Source organism: Chlorocebus sabaeus, chromosome 3 (genome assembly GCF_047675955.1).
Source record: "Chlorocebus sabaeus isolate Y175 chromosome 3, mChlSab1.0.hap1, whole genome shotgun sequence".
Lineage (NCBI taxonomy): Eukaryota > Metazoa > Chordata > Mammalia > Primates > Cercopithecidae > Chlorocebus > Chlorocebus sabaeus.
The window spans coordinates 48,649,741-48,666,886 of NC_132906.1; the positions used below are offsets into that span (position 1 = coordinate 48,649,741).

Sequence of the window (17,146 nt, forward strand, 5' to 3'; positions counted from 1 at the left end):
GCTTTTGGTGTTTTAGACATGAAGTCTTTGCCCATGCCTATGTCCTGAATGGAACTACCTAGGTTTTCCTCTAGGATTTTTATGGTATTAGGTCTAACATTTAAGTCTCTATTCCATCTTGAATTAATTTTCATATAAGGAGTAAGGAAAGGATCCAGTTTCAGCTTTCTACTTATGGCTAGCCAATTTTCCCAGCACCATTTATTAAATAGGGAATCCTTTCCCCATTTCTTGTTTCTCTCAGGTTTGTCAAAGATCAGATGGCTGTAGATGTGTGGTATTATTTTTGAGGACTCTATTCTGTTCCATTGGTCTATATCTCTGTTTTGGTACCAGTACCATGCTGTTTTGGTTACTGTAGCCTTGTAGTATAGTTTGAAGTCAGGTAGTGTGATGCCTCCAGCTTTGTTCTTTTGACTTAGGATTGTCTTGGAGATGCGGGCTCTTTTTTGGTTCCATATGAACTTTAAAGCAGTTTTTTCCAATTCTGTGAAGAAACTCATTGGTAGCTTGATGGGGATGGCATTGAATCTATAAATTACCTTGGGCAGTATGGCCATTTTCACGATATTGATTCTTCCTATCCATGAGCATGGTATGTTCTTCCATTTGTTTGTGTCCTCTTTTATTTCACTGAGAAGAGGTTTGTAGTTCTCCTTGAAGAGGTCCTTTACATCCCTTGTAAGTTGGATTCCTAGGTATTTTATTCTCTTTGAAGCAATTGTGAATGGAAGTTCATTCATGATTTGGCTCTCTGTTTGTCTGTTACTGGTGTATAAGAATGCTTGTGATTTTTGCACATTCATTTTGTATCCTGAGACTTTGCTGAAGTTGCTTATCAGCTTAAGGAGATTTTGGGCTGAGACAATGGGGTTTTCTAAATATACAATCATGTCATCTGCAAACAGGGACAATTTGACTTCTTCTTTTCCTAACTGAATCCCCTTGATTTCTTTCTCTTGCCTGATTGCCCTAGCCAGAACTTCCAACACTATGTTGAATAGGAGTGGTGAGACAGGGCATCCCTGTCTTGTGCCAGTTTTCAAAGGGAATTTTTCCAGTTTTTGCCCATTCAGTATGATATTGGCTGTGGGTTTGTCATAAATAGCTCTTATTATTTGGAGGTACGTTCCGTCAATACCGAATTTATTGAGCGTTTTTAGCATGAAGGGCTGTTGAATTTTGTCAAAAGCCTTTTCTGCATCTATTGAGATAATCATGTGGTTCTTGTCTTTGGTTCTGTTTATATGTTGGATTATGTTTATTGATTTGTGGATGTTGAACCAGCCTTGCATCCCAGGGATGAAGCCCACTTGATCATGGTGGATAAGCTTTTTGATGTGTTGCTGAATCCAGTTTGCCAGTATTTTATTGAGGATTTTTGTATCGATGTTATTCAGGGATATTGGTCTAAAATGCTCTTTTTTTGTTGTGTCTCTGCCAGGCTTTGGTATCAGGATGATGTTGGCCTCATAAAATGAGTTAGGGAGGATTCCCTCTTTTTTTATTATTTGGAATAGTTTCAGAAGGAATGGTACCAGCTCCTCCTTGTACCTCTGGTAGAATTCAGCTGTGAATCCATCTGGTCCTGGACTTTTTTTGGTTGGTAAGCTATTAATTATTGCCTCAATTTCAGAGCCTGCTATTGGTCTATTCAGGGATTCAACTTCTTACTGGTTTAGTCTTGGAAGAGTGTAAGTGTCCAGGAAATTATCCATTTCTTCTAGATTTTCCAGTTTATTTGCATAGAGGTGTTTATAGTATTCTCTGATGGTGGTTTGTATTTCTGTGGGGTCAGTGGTGATATCCCCTTTATCATTTTTTATTGCGTCTATTTGATTCTTCTCTCTTTTCTTCTTTATTAGTCTTGCTAGCGGTCTGTCAATTTTGTTGATCTTTTCAAAAAACCAACTCCTGGATTCATTGATTTTTTGGAGGGTTTTTTTGTGTTTCTATCTCCTTCAGTTCTGCTCTGATCTTAGTTATTTCTTGCCTTCTGCTAGCTTTCGAATGTGTTTGCTCTTGCTTCTCTAGTTCTTTTAACTGCGATGTTAGAGTGTCAATTTTAGATCTTTCCTGCTTTCTCTTGTGGGCATTTAGTGCTATAAATTTCCCTCTACACACGGCTTTAAATGTGTCCCAGAGATTCTGGTATGTTGTATCTTTGTTCTCATTGGTTTCAAAGAACATCTTTATTTCTGCCTTCATTTCGTTATGTATCCAGTAGTCATTCAGGAGCAGGTTGTTCAGTTTCCATGTAGTTGAGCGGTTTTGATTGAGTTTCTTAGTCCTGAGTTCTAGTTTGATTGCACTGTGGTCTGAGAGACAGTTTGTTATAATTTCTGTTCTTGTACATTTGCTGAGGAGTGCTTTACTTCCAATTATGTGGTCAATTTTGGAGTAAGTGCGATGTGGTGCTGAGAAGAATGTATATTCTGTTGATTTGGGGTGGAGAGTTCTATAGATGTCTATTAGGTCTGCTTGCTGCAGAGATGAGTTCAATTCCTGGATATCCTTGTTAACTTTCTGTCTCGTTGATCTGTCTAATGTTGACAGTGGAGTGTTGAAGTCTCCCATGATTATTGTATGGGAGTCTAAGTCTCTTTGTAAGTCTCTAAGGACTTGCTTTATGAATCTGGGTGCTCCTGTATTGGGTGCATATATATTTAGGATAGTTAGCTCTTCCTGTTGAATTGATCCCTTTACCATTATGTAATGGCCTTCTTTGTCTCTTTTGATCTTTGATGGTTTAAAGTCTGTTTTATCAGAGACTAGTATTGCAACCCCTGCTTTTTTTGTTCTCCATTTGCTTGGTAAATCTTCCTCCATCCCTTTATTTTGAGCCTATGCATGTTTCTGCATATAAGATGGGTCTCCTGAATACAGCAGACTGATGGGTCTTGACTCTTTATCCAGTTTGCCAGTCTGTGTCTTTTAATTGGAGCATTGAGTCCATTTACATTTAAGGTTAATATTGTTATGTGTGAACTTGATCCTGCCATTATGATATTAACTGATTATTTTGCTCGTTAGTTGATGCAGTTTCTTCCTAGCCTTGATGGTCTTTACATTTTGGCATGTTTTTGCAATGGCTGGTACCGGTTGTTCCTTTCCATGTTTAGTGCTTCCTTCAGGGTCTCTTGTAAGGCAGGCCTAGTGGTGACAAAATCTCTAAGCATTTGCTTATCTGTAAAGGATTTTATTTCTCCTTCACTTATGAAACTTAGTTTGGCTGGATATGAAATTCTGGGTTTAAAATTCTTTTCTTTAAGAATGTTGAATATTGGCCCCCACTCTCTTCTGGCTTGTAGAGTTTCTGCCGAGAGATCTGCTGTTAGTCTGATGGGCTTCCCTTTGTGGGTAACCCGACCTTTCTCTCTGGCTGCCCTTAAGATTTTTTCCTTCATTTCAACTTTGGTGAATCTGGCAATTATGTGTCTTGGAGTTGCTCTTCTCGAGGAGTATCTTTGTGGCGTTCTCTGTATTTCCTGGATTTGAATGTTGGCCTGCCCTACTAGGTTGGGGAAGTTCTCCTGGATGATATCCTGAAGAGTGTTTTCCAACTTGGTTCCATTTTCCCCCTCACTTTCAGGCACCCCAATCAGACGTAGATTTGGTCTTTTTACATAATCCCATACTTCTTGCAGGCTTTGTTCATTTCTTTTTCTTCTTTTTTCTTTTGGTTTCTCTTCTCGCTTCATTTCATTCATTTGATCCTCCATCGCTGACATTCTTTCTTCCAGTTGATCGAGTCGGTTACTGAAGCTTGTGCATTTGTCACGTATTTCTCGTGTCATAGTTTTCATCTCTTTCATTTCGTTTATGACCTTCTCTGCATTAATTACTCTAGCCATCAATTCTTCCACTTTTTTTTCAAGATTTTTAGTTTCTTTGTGCTGGGTACGTAATTCCTCCTTTAGCTCTGAGAAGTTTGATGGACTGAAGCCTTCTTCTCTCATCTCGTCAAAGTCATTCTCCGTCCAGCTTTGATCCGTTGCTGGCGATGAGCTGCGCTCCTTTGCCGGGGGAGATGTGCTCTCATTTTTTTGAATTTCCAGCTTTTCTGCCCTGCTTTTTCCCCATCTTTGTGGTTTTATCTGCCTCTGGTCTTTGATGATGGTGACGTACTGATGGGGTTTTGGTGTAGGTGTCCTTCCTGTTTGATAGTTTCCCTTCTAATAGTCAGGACCCTCAGCTGTAGGTCTGTTGGAGATTGCTTGAGGTCCACTTTAGACCCTGTTTGCCTGGGTATCAGCAGCAAAGGCTGCAGAAGATAGAATATTGCTGAACAGCAAGTGTACCTGTCTGATTCTTGCTTTGGAAGCCTCCTCTCAGGGGAGTACTCCACCCTGTGAGGTGTGGGGTGTCAGACTGCCCCTAGTGGGAGATGACTCCCAGTTAGGCTACTCAGGGGTCAGGGACCCACTTGAGCAGGCAGTCTGTCCCTTCTCAGATCTCAACCTCGGTGTTGGGAGATCCACTGTTCTCTTCAAAGCTGTCAGACAGAGTCGTTTGCGTCTGCAGAGGTTTCTGCTGCGTTTGTTATTGTTTACTGTGCCCTGTCCACAGAGGTGGAGTCTACAGAGACAGGCAGGTTTCCTTGAGCTGCTGTGAGCTCCACCCAGTTTGAGCTTCCCAGCGGCTTTGTTTACCTACTTAAGCCTCAGCAATGGCAGGCGCCCCTCCCCCAGCCTCGCTGCTGCCTTGCCGGTAGATCACAGACTGCTGTGCTAGCAATGAGGGAGGCTCCGTGGGCATGGGACCCTCCCGGCCAGGTGTGGGATACAATCTCCTGGTGTGCCCGTTTCCTTAAAGCGCAGTTTTGGGGTGGGAGTTACCCGATCTTCCAGGTGTTGTGTGTCTCAGTTCCCCTGGCTAGGAAAAGGGATTCCCTTCCCTCTTGCACTTCCCAGGTGAGGTGATGCCTCGCCCTGCTTTAGCTCTCGCTTGTGGGGCTGCAGCAGCCGACCAGCACTGATTGTCCGGCACTCCCTAATGAGATGAACTCAGTACCTCAGTTGAAAATGCAGAAATCACCAGTCTTCTGTGTCGCTCGCGCTGGGAGTTGGAGACTGGAGCTGTTCCTATTCGGCCATCTTGCTCCGCCCGGTAAAGTCTTTAGATTACTCTGGGATCAGTAATTCTAGGATCTAATTCTAGTGCTATCACTAGCTAGCTCTGAGAGGTAGGGCAAGCTACTCAATGGCTCTTGTCTTCACTTTGTGTTTCAGTAATATGTATAGGTAATCTCTGGTCCCTGACAATCAAATAGCCTGTGAGGTTTTTTGCTTGTTTGTTGTTACTTAGATAATATCATGGCATAGTTATCTTTGCAGTTTCTGAAGCCATGTAGCTGTGGCTATCTTCCAGCCCACTCATTCCTGTCTGTGTGCATTTGAGCAAATTATATCACCTCTCAGTGTGTCCTTTTCCCATCTGTAGAATACGAATAATAATCATACCTACCTAGTGGGATTGCTGTCAGAATTAAATAAGCTATATTTCAACAATTCTAATATAAAAATAAACCCTTATTTTTGCACATATTAAAACAGGACAAATGTTAAAGAAATCAAAAATAAGCATTTGTCAGAGTTAAATTGGCAGCATTTTACCCTAGCAGTTCATAAAATTGTAGCATGTTTATACTCTAGTGGTAGATTAGAAGAATTATTGTAATGCATATGACCTGCTTAGAATAGTGTCTGGCACAATTTTTTCTCAATAGCTGATATAACATTTCTCTATAAGTAAGCAATACTTCTTATATCTAAGTTAAGAGTGATAGGTTAATAATAAGCTAATAATAATTAAAAACTTGCTGATCACATCATTCTCGGTTTTATTATGTATCTAGTGTCATAGCATAAATTTAAGAATTTCATCCAGATTAGTCAGCATTCATTGACATTGAATATGACTCTATTTAACAGTATAGTTTTCTACAGTTAAATATTTGTGTATTTGTGTGTGTTAAACAGAACAATCATCTTTCTTTTTACTATATTAAGGGGATTAAAAGGGAGGGGAAATATACATTGTGAAAAAATAAAAATTAGGGAACACCACGCTTGGTACAGAATTGAATATATTGAAAAATAACATTGCAGATGCCAATTTTGTAGGTTATAATCACCTTCCATTGTTAATTCTCAAGAATAATTAACACTAGATTAATAACCTTTAAAAAAGTGGTTACTAAAACTACCCATTTTATTATTGGTCTACAGATATTAAGCATATATACAGAAACCTTGTATCTTAGAATGTTTTTTAAAAAACTTGAAAGATGACATCACTTATCTCTTTTCTTCAAGTTTTATTTTATAAGAAATTTCAGATATTGTCTCTCTGAATTTAATTATAAATGCATGTTAAAGAAATTAAATGTATTATGATCAAAAACAGTTTAAACTAACCAAGGATAAAATGTGAATGATGGGAGAATATACAAATAAACTTCTTGAAACGGTCCCTAGCACAGAGTACAAGGTACTATTTAACACAGAAAGACATTTAACTATAGAAAACTATGCTGTTAAGTAAGTATAAGTTGTCAATATCATCATCATTATTTAGTATCACAGATCATCAGGGATGGGTAGGGCCTTCCAGATAACATAGTTCAAAACCATTCAGAGGAAATGGGCCTGGAGCATGATGGTTAAGAGAGAATTTATGCAATGAAAGATTTATAGAAATATTTTGCCTTCTTTGTTTATAAATAAACCACAGTAGATTTATTTTCACTGTTCTTTGACAAATGGTCTAATAATATAAATAAACATCATAATTCTAGATGTCATTTTTTTTCTTCAAATTCTCTAGACTTTTAGTCAAACCCTGTACAAACTGTCTTCTTGTGCTTTGGACCTTATAAAATATCTAAGGGAGAAAAAAGTATGATTTATAGAAAATCATTTGAATTATATCTCATTTAAATTCTCTACAAAAAATAATGCAATCTTCAATAAATCATCTCACCACTTTTGGTAATCAAGGGGATTTTCTGAGGAAGATGGTTTCTGAGGAGTATGGTTAAGTCAATAAACACAAACATAAAATGTTATAAAAATAAATATAATTCTTAGAAATCTGAAATCTACTTGGATCTTAGTGACTTTCACAACATCCTAGGAGGGTTTTGTACTATTTATTTTAATCTTCACTTATGAAAAAGAAATTTCTCTGCCATCCAATTAGAACTATTGTGTTATTGTTGGTAATTAATGGGAACAATTTTATTGTCTTAGATAGTTGAAATGTACACAGTGAAGAGGAAAAATCAAAGGGTTAAAAACTATGGTTCTTCGCTCAATGTTCAAGTGATTTAGGTTTTGGATAAAAAAAGAAAGAAAAATATTAAAAAGTATATATACCGAAGTTTAGAAACACATTTCTAAGTATTCAGACCCACACAAAGTAAAATAAATAGAATAAAAATATGCGAAGGAAAATTAGGGGGTAGAGCTGTTCAAAATATTATTCAATCCTCTTTCAACCTCCACTCATGTTTTATCCAAAAAGAAGTTGCTTTCTATATTAAGTCTCTATTAATCAAAGCAGTTTCTTCAATATACATTACCAGTGGGATTTTTGAAAATAATAGATTCCTTTAGATGGTAAAAGCAATAATTATTACAATTTTTTTTTTTTTTTTTTACTAAAATGATTAAGAAAAGGTTTTAAGGGAATAGAGGGGACCTACGTTCTGTAAGAAAAGAGAATACACACACAGGCACACACACATACGCACACACATACATTACCTCTCTTTCTACAATCTATATGTTACAGCTGAAAAAAAATACGTGAAACAGTATGTATGTTTTAATACTCGTTAACTATTAAAACATAATTCTTTAAAAATGGGACTCTTCTTCCATTTCACAACAATGCAAAAATAGTTAACGCGACTGAACTCTACACTTAAAAATAGTTCAGATAGTAAATTCTATGCCATGTGTTTTTTACCACGACTTGAAAAAAAATACATGAAAGATAATAGATTTCTATACCCAGCCATAGTGGAATAATTGGCAGTAGAAATGCCCTTCCAACATAAAAGAAAAAGATAAAAACAACTATGGATCTTCTACCTTTTAATGTGGATGAACTAACTTTTTTAAAAAAAGAAAGTAATGGCTTTTAAGTTCAAAAACACAGGGAAATAAAAGATCAAACTGATAAAAAAGTAGTAAAAAAAAAAAAAAAAAGGAAAAGCTTCATTAAAATTCAAATTTAACCAGTCATATTAAGCAGCAATGTCTTTCTCATTTTCCTGAGTATGGGAGATGAATCGAATCAATCTTTCAAAATAGGTGTGCTTTTCTTTCAGTTCAATTAATAAATACGAATCAATCCAGAACATCTAGCTTTGAAATAAAGTTGCTCATTACTTTCTTTAATAGGTAAAAATCAGTACTTTTCATTCCATGTTACTAACATTATGTTTAATAGTTGGACCTTTACTCAACAGAAAAAATTATATATATATATATATATATATATATATATATATATTCCTGGATTTTTGTTCTAAAATTATTTACTTAAAATTATTTTCAAAAGCATTAGTATAAAAATGTGACCACAGAAGAAGTGGGCAGAGAAAATAATACTAGTTAAGATAGAGTATTTAAAATTATGAAGACAATGAAAATTTATCAGTACTAACATGGTCTCTATAGATATATGGCATACCTCGTAATGGCTTTCTTCATTCTCCTGAATGTGGAAACCCGCAGAGCTGGGACATTTCTGAGGAGTGACAGGAATATTGTCACTTTTGCTGTGTGAGTTACACTGAAAGAGATTACCAAATAATTGTGACAAACTACTCCACATTTAGAGTGTCCATTGAGAGACATGGCTGTTTGCTATGAGCCTAATAATGGAATACCACTTGAGCTAACAAGGGTCCACACCCAGAGATACATGCATTAAGACTGAGTCTGTACCACAAAGATTTTTTAATTGTCCCCGGATAAACAAATTGTTAAAATGTTTTTACTAAAACTAGAGAAATATAAGATTCAATAATTTTACTTTTACTTTTTTTAGGCAATATTTATTTATTACATTTATGACTTCAGTAGCTAAAGCTCATATGGTGCTATTTGGGTGAGATATTATTTAAGAGTTTGATATATATTACACACATATTAGCCTGTGACACAGATATTATTAACTACCTCCATTTACAGAAGAGGAGACTGAAGCATAATTCCTCCCCCCATAAAGTTATGCTGTTGCCTAGCCTTTCTGGAACCATTCCCCATATCCTTATCTACCACATGAACTGCCTTTTAAGTGATACATTTGAAATAGATAAAACTGAAAAAGCAGAAGTTTAGGATCTTAAAATACTAATTGACTTATTTCTGTACTAAATAGACAGCACTTTTAAAAAAACAGGTTATCTAAAATAATTTACCTGGAAATTGATATGAATTATAGAACATAAGATGTTACATTATGGCTTGGCCTTTCTCTGTGAACATATTAAAATGACAGTTTTCCATATTCCTCACACAAGTTTTTCATGTGAAAAGAAGACATTTTCCACTTCCTGTTTTCTTACTTCTTTTCTAAATCTTTAATTAGACTCAAGGAAAGCAATATTTGTAAGTATTGCTGTTTGGCCATTTATTAAACATAACTTTGTAGGTTTTAAGGTTTCTACTTTGATAAAAATATATTGTTGTGCCTCCAGAAAAGGTTCATCATTATATATAACCTTTCTTCTTAAATAAAACTATAATATATGCATAGATTTCATGACATTATGAGCAAAGAGACTATTCTTTTCAAAACTAGTATGCCATGTTTCCTATTCATTGATTAAATGCTACCTTTACTAGCTTAAAGAAAAATCTGTTAGAAAATTACTGTTAGACATTTTTAAAAGCAAATGTGTTTTAGAATTTTACTAGCTCAAAGAAAAATCTGTAAGAAAATTACTTAGACATTTTAAAAAGCAAATGTGTTTTAGAATTTTAATATATTGTGTTCACTCTATTTTCATTTCAAGACCATCATTTTATATATTTAAATATATGTTAAAGCACTGTCATTACATTTTGAAGATATCAATTATCTCATTTATTTTTATTTGTTTAAAATAAATAGCTATGTGGCAATGAAGAAGGCATAACTTTAAATTCATATACCCATCACTATAAGCCTTTTAACATGAAAAATTATTTTGTATCTGTTCTCTCTTTACAATTTAATTTTAACCCTATTCAAAACTTACCTCCTCTAGCAACTCTCTTCATGCGTTATTCAACAAATGTTGACTGCCATTTTAATCTGTTTTTAAGTAACTTTCATGTGTAATTTGTAAAATGTTCCCTTGCAATATTAATTATTTGAATGTTCCTAAGTTTGTCTGAACAAATTCACTGTTAGCAACAAAGGCCTTTCCTCTCCACAGCAGATTTTTGGCATTCAAAAAAAAAAAAAAAAAAGAGCATAGACCTTAAAACAGTTATTTTCATCTGTGATGTCCATAGACATTTTAATCATTCAAATCCTATCCCTAGCCTCTCCACATATCTATTCATGCTGATTAATCTTTTTAAAAGATTTCATGTATTATACAGTTTTTCTCCTAAGAAACATTTCCTAAATTTCTCTGGCCCAGCAGTGAGTCTCACCCTGACTATATATTAGAATCACCTGGGGAGATTTTTAAAAATGTCAATGACTGAGCCCCACCTCACATCAGTTAAATTGAAGCTCAGATATAAATATTTTAAAAATATTCAGGCAATTCTAATGTGTAGCCAGAGTTTAGAATCCTTGGATTAAGGTAAAAATTTCCTTGTCTAGCACTCAGGAAGCTACATTAAATTTTGGCCTCACTCCTATTTCAATCTGATATCTTCCTCCACAGAATTTTTTCTTCCTTGTTAAAATTTAACCCATCATATATTGGGTTTCCCCCCACCCCATGCATATATCATAAAAGTGTCTGAGTCTGAAAAAAATCCTATATTTGTATAACAGTTTTTGCTTTAAATACAAAATCTTATGTATTATCTACAAGGAACCTCTGTAGACTGGTAGAAAATATAATCCATCCTTTAACAGATTATGAAGACACAGGTTCAGATATATTCATTGCCATTTGCTCAAGGATTTGCCCTGTAAAAACAGGACAAGTGTTCACTTCATTCTATTTTGGGCAATTTCTACTGTGCCATATCTCCCTTAATGGGTTCATCTATTACTCATTCATTCACTCATTCTATTCTGTTTGTTTGTTTGATAATCAGACATTTACTGAGTGCATGTTATGTGTCAAGATTGTACTGGAGCATCAAGATATGGCGTTTAATACTCTCACATTAGCCCTGAAACAATACATGAAAATAAATAACTGCCATGATGCATGAACATGCCACCTGCAGACTACTAAGGGACAGAGAAGAGCATGCATAGACTCCCAGGTTAGACACATGAATAGAGAGTCTCAAGAGATGGACTGATGAGGGAATCATGGTTAGCACACATTTGTGACAGAAGGAACTGCATATGCAAAGGCCAGAAGACACGAATTCTCATGAGTCGTGAGTAATTTGATAGTAGTTCAAACATGAAGAATGTAAGGATTGATTTCAGAAGAAATAGAACCTGTCAGTGCATTAAATTCAATAGTACAACACATAACAAGATGTTGTAGAATTGGACTTAATATAAAGGCCAACAGTGCCAAGAGTGAGCTTTAAAGGTCATTCTTTTTCTTCCAACTTTTCCAAGAAAATATGCAACATAACAAAATGAGTGCATTTGCAATATCATTGTGATGCCCAGTTAAGTCCTTCCGTCCCTAAAAGATCTCACCCCTAAGCCTCTCCTGTATTTCATTCTGGAGCAGCTCTTGTTTTTGGAACAGTGAATGGCATCAAAGGAAAATTTTTAACTTACTGTTCTTTCCTTATTTTTTAAAATTGAGTCTTATGAGGTAAATTTCCTCTGCAAATTATAAATATATAACTCAGAGCAAAATAAAAGAAAAAAGTAACACCGTAAACAATATTTTGAGATTAACTATTATAAATAGCCAAACTTTTAAGAAAAAAAAATTCTTATGGGAAAAAATTTAATCACTATGAATCCTTCCTAACAAATTTCTACTTCCGGAAGAGTTGCAGCATTTTCTAAAAATAATATTTATTTTAGAAGTCTCAGCTTGGTGCAATGGCTCACGCCTGTAATCCCAGCACTTTGGGAGGTTGAAGTGGGCGGATCACCTGTGGTCAGGAGTTTGAGACCAGCCTGGTCAACACGGCAAAACTCCGTCTAATGAAAATATAAAAATTAACCGGGTGTGGTGGTGCATGCCTGTAATCCCAGCTACTTGGGAGTCTGAGGCACAAGAATAGCTTGAACTCAGGAGGTTGAAGTTGCAGTGAGCCGAGATTACACCACTGCACTCCAGCCTGGGTGACAGAACGAGACTCTGTCTCAAAAAAAAAAAAAAAAAACCTCTCGAGGTTCATCCAACCCAACAATTTTACTGTTTGCCAAATTTAATATAAATGACTGCATATTGGATTATGGGTAAGATGGATTTGCTAAATCAGATTTATATTGGGGGGTACATATGTAAATCAAACTTGAGAAGTCTAAAGTTCAATAATAACAATCATATTCAATGAAAATCACTGAAAATACATTTGATTTATACTTTAAACCAGTTCTTTATTTTTCATCACCTATGACTGAAAGTCTGTATTGTAATATGTGGATAAATCTTGCCACTCCAAAACATCCATTGTAGTTCCTGGGAAAATTATCATTCACTACCTATAGAAATACTGGCTCTAAGTTTTCACATAATCAGGTATTTTTTCATTTTTGATACAAATTTTCAAAAAAGAACTTCTAGCCATATTAAGAGAAAAATAATCAACAGTAGTAAAAACAACAAAGTTTTATGAAAGATCTTTTTATGAAAAACACAGCTGGTTTTTTTTGCTAAAAAGAGGGTTCTTTACATTTTCCACTCAACTGTAATGCAGTAGCAATGTTTAATATTATTTATGATTCTATTACTACTCCTACTTTCTTATAAAATCAAAGTTGTTTACTAAAAATCAATAGCACTTTCATAAAAGTTTTGCAGTCATTATAGAGGCAATAGTTTTGTGCTTTTGTGCTATAGGTTTCATTAAATAACACTTCCACTTATTTAAAAACTCCCACTGAAAATGTTATTCCTACCCATTTTAATAAACTAAAGATTCTTTTCATGAAGAATTCTAAAACAGAACATTTGTTTAATAATTCAAAAGAAATTCATATTTGCAGAAATGAATCTACTTTAAATAATAGTCTAAACTTAGTGTCTTCAACTTCTCTCTATCCATTTTTTTAGAGATCCACATGTATTAGGTTTCAAGCACGCCCATTCCACTGAAATGGCCCTACTACAATCACCTATGATTTACACATTACTAATTCAAATGGCAATTCTCAGTTCTTATCTAATGCAACACAACTGAGTACTACCTCTTGTTTCATTTATGTACTGGCTTTCAAGGACGCTATACACTCATGGCTTTCTTCTCGTGCTCTCTCTCTGGAATCATGTAACTGTTTGTGCTGTTGTCAAAATTGAAAGGACTAGAGAGGATGAAACTGAGTACTTCCTCAGAAAGTGTTTTCTTCAGTGGAGTCAGTTTAGCAATTACACCCATATTGAACAGGTTCTGATTCCAAAATATTTTCTCAGACACAGGAACAATCTTCTATCCATAAGAAGATAAGAAAAGGGCTCTTAGAACACCTCCAATCATTCTTTCATCAAACCACGTATCTTTATACTTATATCTAGAAACTAATAAAATTTTTATTTTAAGAGACCCACAGTACAGATTCTTATTCTTTCTGAAAAATTGTTCTAATCATTTAGTATCCTGAAATTTATTCTGGCCCAAATAAGGAAATCTTGAGCCTATACCCACAGCCTTTTCTTTAATGTTTTCTATGTACTTTCTTTTTTTGCTTATTTTTTGTTATCTTTAAACATAACTAGAAAATTGAGCTAAAATGCTCATCAAACTTTATTGAACAAATCAATGTTCAGCTGCAGTGACACATATTTTGATTTAAAATGAAAATGTCATATGACAATTTTTTAAAACCGAATGTTATATAAACGCCTAATCAAATCATAGAAATGTAGATGGCTATAATACATATTAATTTCAAAATAGGGATTGCTTATGTGAAATAAGAAAAATAGGCAGACCATAAAAGGATATGAAGGAAATGTTAACTCTATCTATAGTATCCAGAGAGTCTTTTTTATTTTTATTTTTTGCCTCTCTTCTTTAAAAAAACATTTTTTTCTTTAAAACTTTGAGACAGAAATAAATACACAAAAATCAGTAGCATTCCTGCACAACAATAAATATTCAATCAAGCACCAAAACAAGAAGTTAATCCCATTTACAATAGCTACAAAAAAGACCTATGAATATATTTTACCAAGGAGTTGAAAGAACTTTACAAGAAAAACTACCAAACACTGATTTAAAAAAAAGTCATAAATTGCACAAATGGAAAAACATCCCATGTTCATAGATTGGAAGAATTAATATTGTCAAAATGACCATACTGCCCAAAGCAATCTATGGATTCAGTGCAATCCCTATCAAAATGCCAACATCCCTTTTCACAGAAGTACGAAAAAACATATCCTTTTTAAAAGACATCTGTTGAAAATCCGTATAGAACCAAAAATAGCCTGAATAGTCAAAACAATCCCAAGGTGGAAAAAAAAAAAAAAGCTGGAGGCATCATATTACTAGACCTCAAATTATACTACAAGGTTATCACTGAAAAAAAAAAAAAAAAACTGGAGACAGAAATAACGTAAAATGTTAGCATATTTTAATTCTAGGTGATGAGGACAAAGGTATTTTCTTTTCTTTTTTCTTTTTTCTTTTTCTTTCTTTCTTTCTTTTTTTTTTTTTTTTTTTTTTTTTTTTTTTTTTGAGAGGGAGTCTTGCTCTGTCGCCCAGGCTGGAGTGCAGCAGCGCAATCTTAGCTCTCTACAAGCTCCGCCTCCCGGGTTTACGCCATTCTCTTGCCTCAGCCTCCCGAGTAGCTGGGACTACAGGCGCCCACCACCACGCCCGGCTAATTTTTTGTATTTTTCTGTGACGGGGTTTCACCCTGTTAGCCAGGATAGTCTCGATCTCCTGATCTCATGATCCGCCCACCTCGGCCTCCCAAAGTGCTGGGATTACAGCGTGAGACACCACACCCAGCCAGGTATTTTCTTATTTCTCTTTTTTGTTCCTAAGTTTTCCAGACACCTGACAATGAAAATACACATAGGAAAACAATTCGCAAAAATAATTTGTTAGTTTAACAAAATTGATAGATCTGGTTAAAAATCTGTTTCATCCAGCTCAAAAGGTTGATGGTTTTGAAAGTGCTTTATAAACTGTAAATGTTGAAATTATGCATTTTCAGAAATAAAGATGCCACATGCATGTAAGGTTTCTTCTGATTTGTCTCAATCATTCTCCTTTTTGGAAGAAATGTTTTTCCAAAGTTCAGTGAGGAACATGCTAGCTTTTCCTTTTCCTATGGCACTATAGCTTATAGGTCTTTCTCTACTTAATTTAAATACAGTTTTCCCTCTTTTATTTCAAGAGGGTACAGTGATTTGTATTTACCTAGTTGGTTTTGGCTTTACCTTCTAGAAATTATTATTTAAAATTAGGAACATTAAACAAAGCATTTGGCTTAGTCATCATGCTTTGTTCCTCCAACTGAACCCTTGGCAGTTCATGACAAGCAGTAACTTGGTCACAGTAATATATTAACTAACTAGATAAACTTGAATTTATCCACTGCATAAATCAGCTTATGTTCAACTTCGAGAGCCTGACACATGTTCCTACCCAGTGGATTTTGCAAAGTTCACCTTTCCAGTTCTTCTAGGGGCAGGAGACCTCCTTCAACCCCACTGCAAGTTGACTGGCATCCCTTCAATACTCTCTTGACCCTACACATAACGCTCATCAATTCCTCTATGTAAGTCCTCTTCTATCCTCACAATTCCCATTCCAGATCTTTCCACCGAGAGACACCCTTTTTTCTTCCTTCTTGATGTCTTCAAGGTGGGAAAAGTCCTCTCTTCTCCCTCAAAAGCACTTCCTCTCTCCTTTGTTCCAACAAGCCATTTCATTTTTAACCAGGTTTGCAGAGTCTAGCCAGATGGAGGCAGTCACTACTGCTCAATGAACAGTGAGAAGCTGACTGTCGCACATGGGATTTATAAGAAAACAAAAGCTGATTTTAAATGGTCTTCTGGAACAGGTCATTAAATAGACCAGTTGACTTCCCTCAGTTATAGTTCCACGTGATCAAGTGAAATTAATAGATAAGATATATTTCTTATTGTGTACTTAGTTGTTGCAAGTGGGCCACTTGTAAAGTGTTTGTATAATATTTACCTCAATTTGCTGCCTTATGGTACAATAAATGGAACCAATATGTTCCAAAACAGTTAAGATATAAGAGTGCGTTATGTGTAAAAAAACCTTAACAAATCTAAGTAAAAAGAGGATTGGGGAAAAAAAGCTAAGGATGTTGAAGTCTGAAGTAATTCAGTAAGTGGATTAAGCTTATGTACCAGATAAAACACTTTTTTTCTTTGTTTAGAAATTCTCCTTTTATATGCTATTCCAAGATTTAATGGTCTCTATCATAGGCTGGCTGACATTTTTCAAACAATTCTAACAATTTAATAAAATGTTTAGGTGCCATGTACCGTAACCAAAAAATAGCTTTATCCTAGCATTTTATTGCGCAAGTGGTATTTCAGAGAAATCTTTTGCCATAAATATCTTGGTTACTATAAAGTTTTAGCAACTCTGTGCATTGTTCATTTCCTGAGAATGCGTGTTCCATTGAGTTTCTGTCTATGTGTGACTTTCAAGGCTTTTCTTAAGAAACTTTCGACAAATGCAGAAATAAAAGAGATAGAGATAGCAATAGAGTTATATTCCCAAAATAAATAATCATTTAGCTTTGGAGAAAGCTCTACTAGGCTGAATTTATTCTCCTTTTCTCAGCAAACAATTTAATGAAAGTGGAGAGAAAGGCAAACATAGTT

General features: G+C 35.0%; 1 protein-coding gene across 6 annotated transcripts in view; it reads right to left on the bottom strand.

Annotated features, from left to right (window-relative positions):
• The window catches only part of PCDH9 (protocadherin 9), a 951,590-nt gene that overhangs the window by 610,707 nt on the left and 323,737 nt on the right, over nt 1-17,146 (bottom strand). For 3 of the 6 annotated variants that reach the window (XM_007960548.3, XM_007960546.3, XM_073014381.1), the window contains exon 3: nt 8,704-8,805. The exons of 1 other annotated variant lie outside the window; for it this stretch is intronic. In XM_007960548.3, the coding sequence (XP_007958739.1) occupies nt 8,704-8,805 (102 nt within the window). The remainder of the gene's footprint in view (nt 1-8,703; nt 8,806-17,146) is intronic. 2 more of the 6 variants (XM_038007712.2, XM_038007708.2) reach the window with 1 other exon arrangement.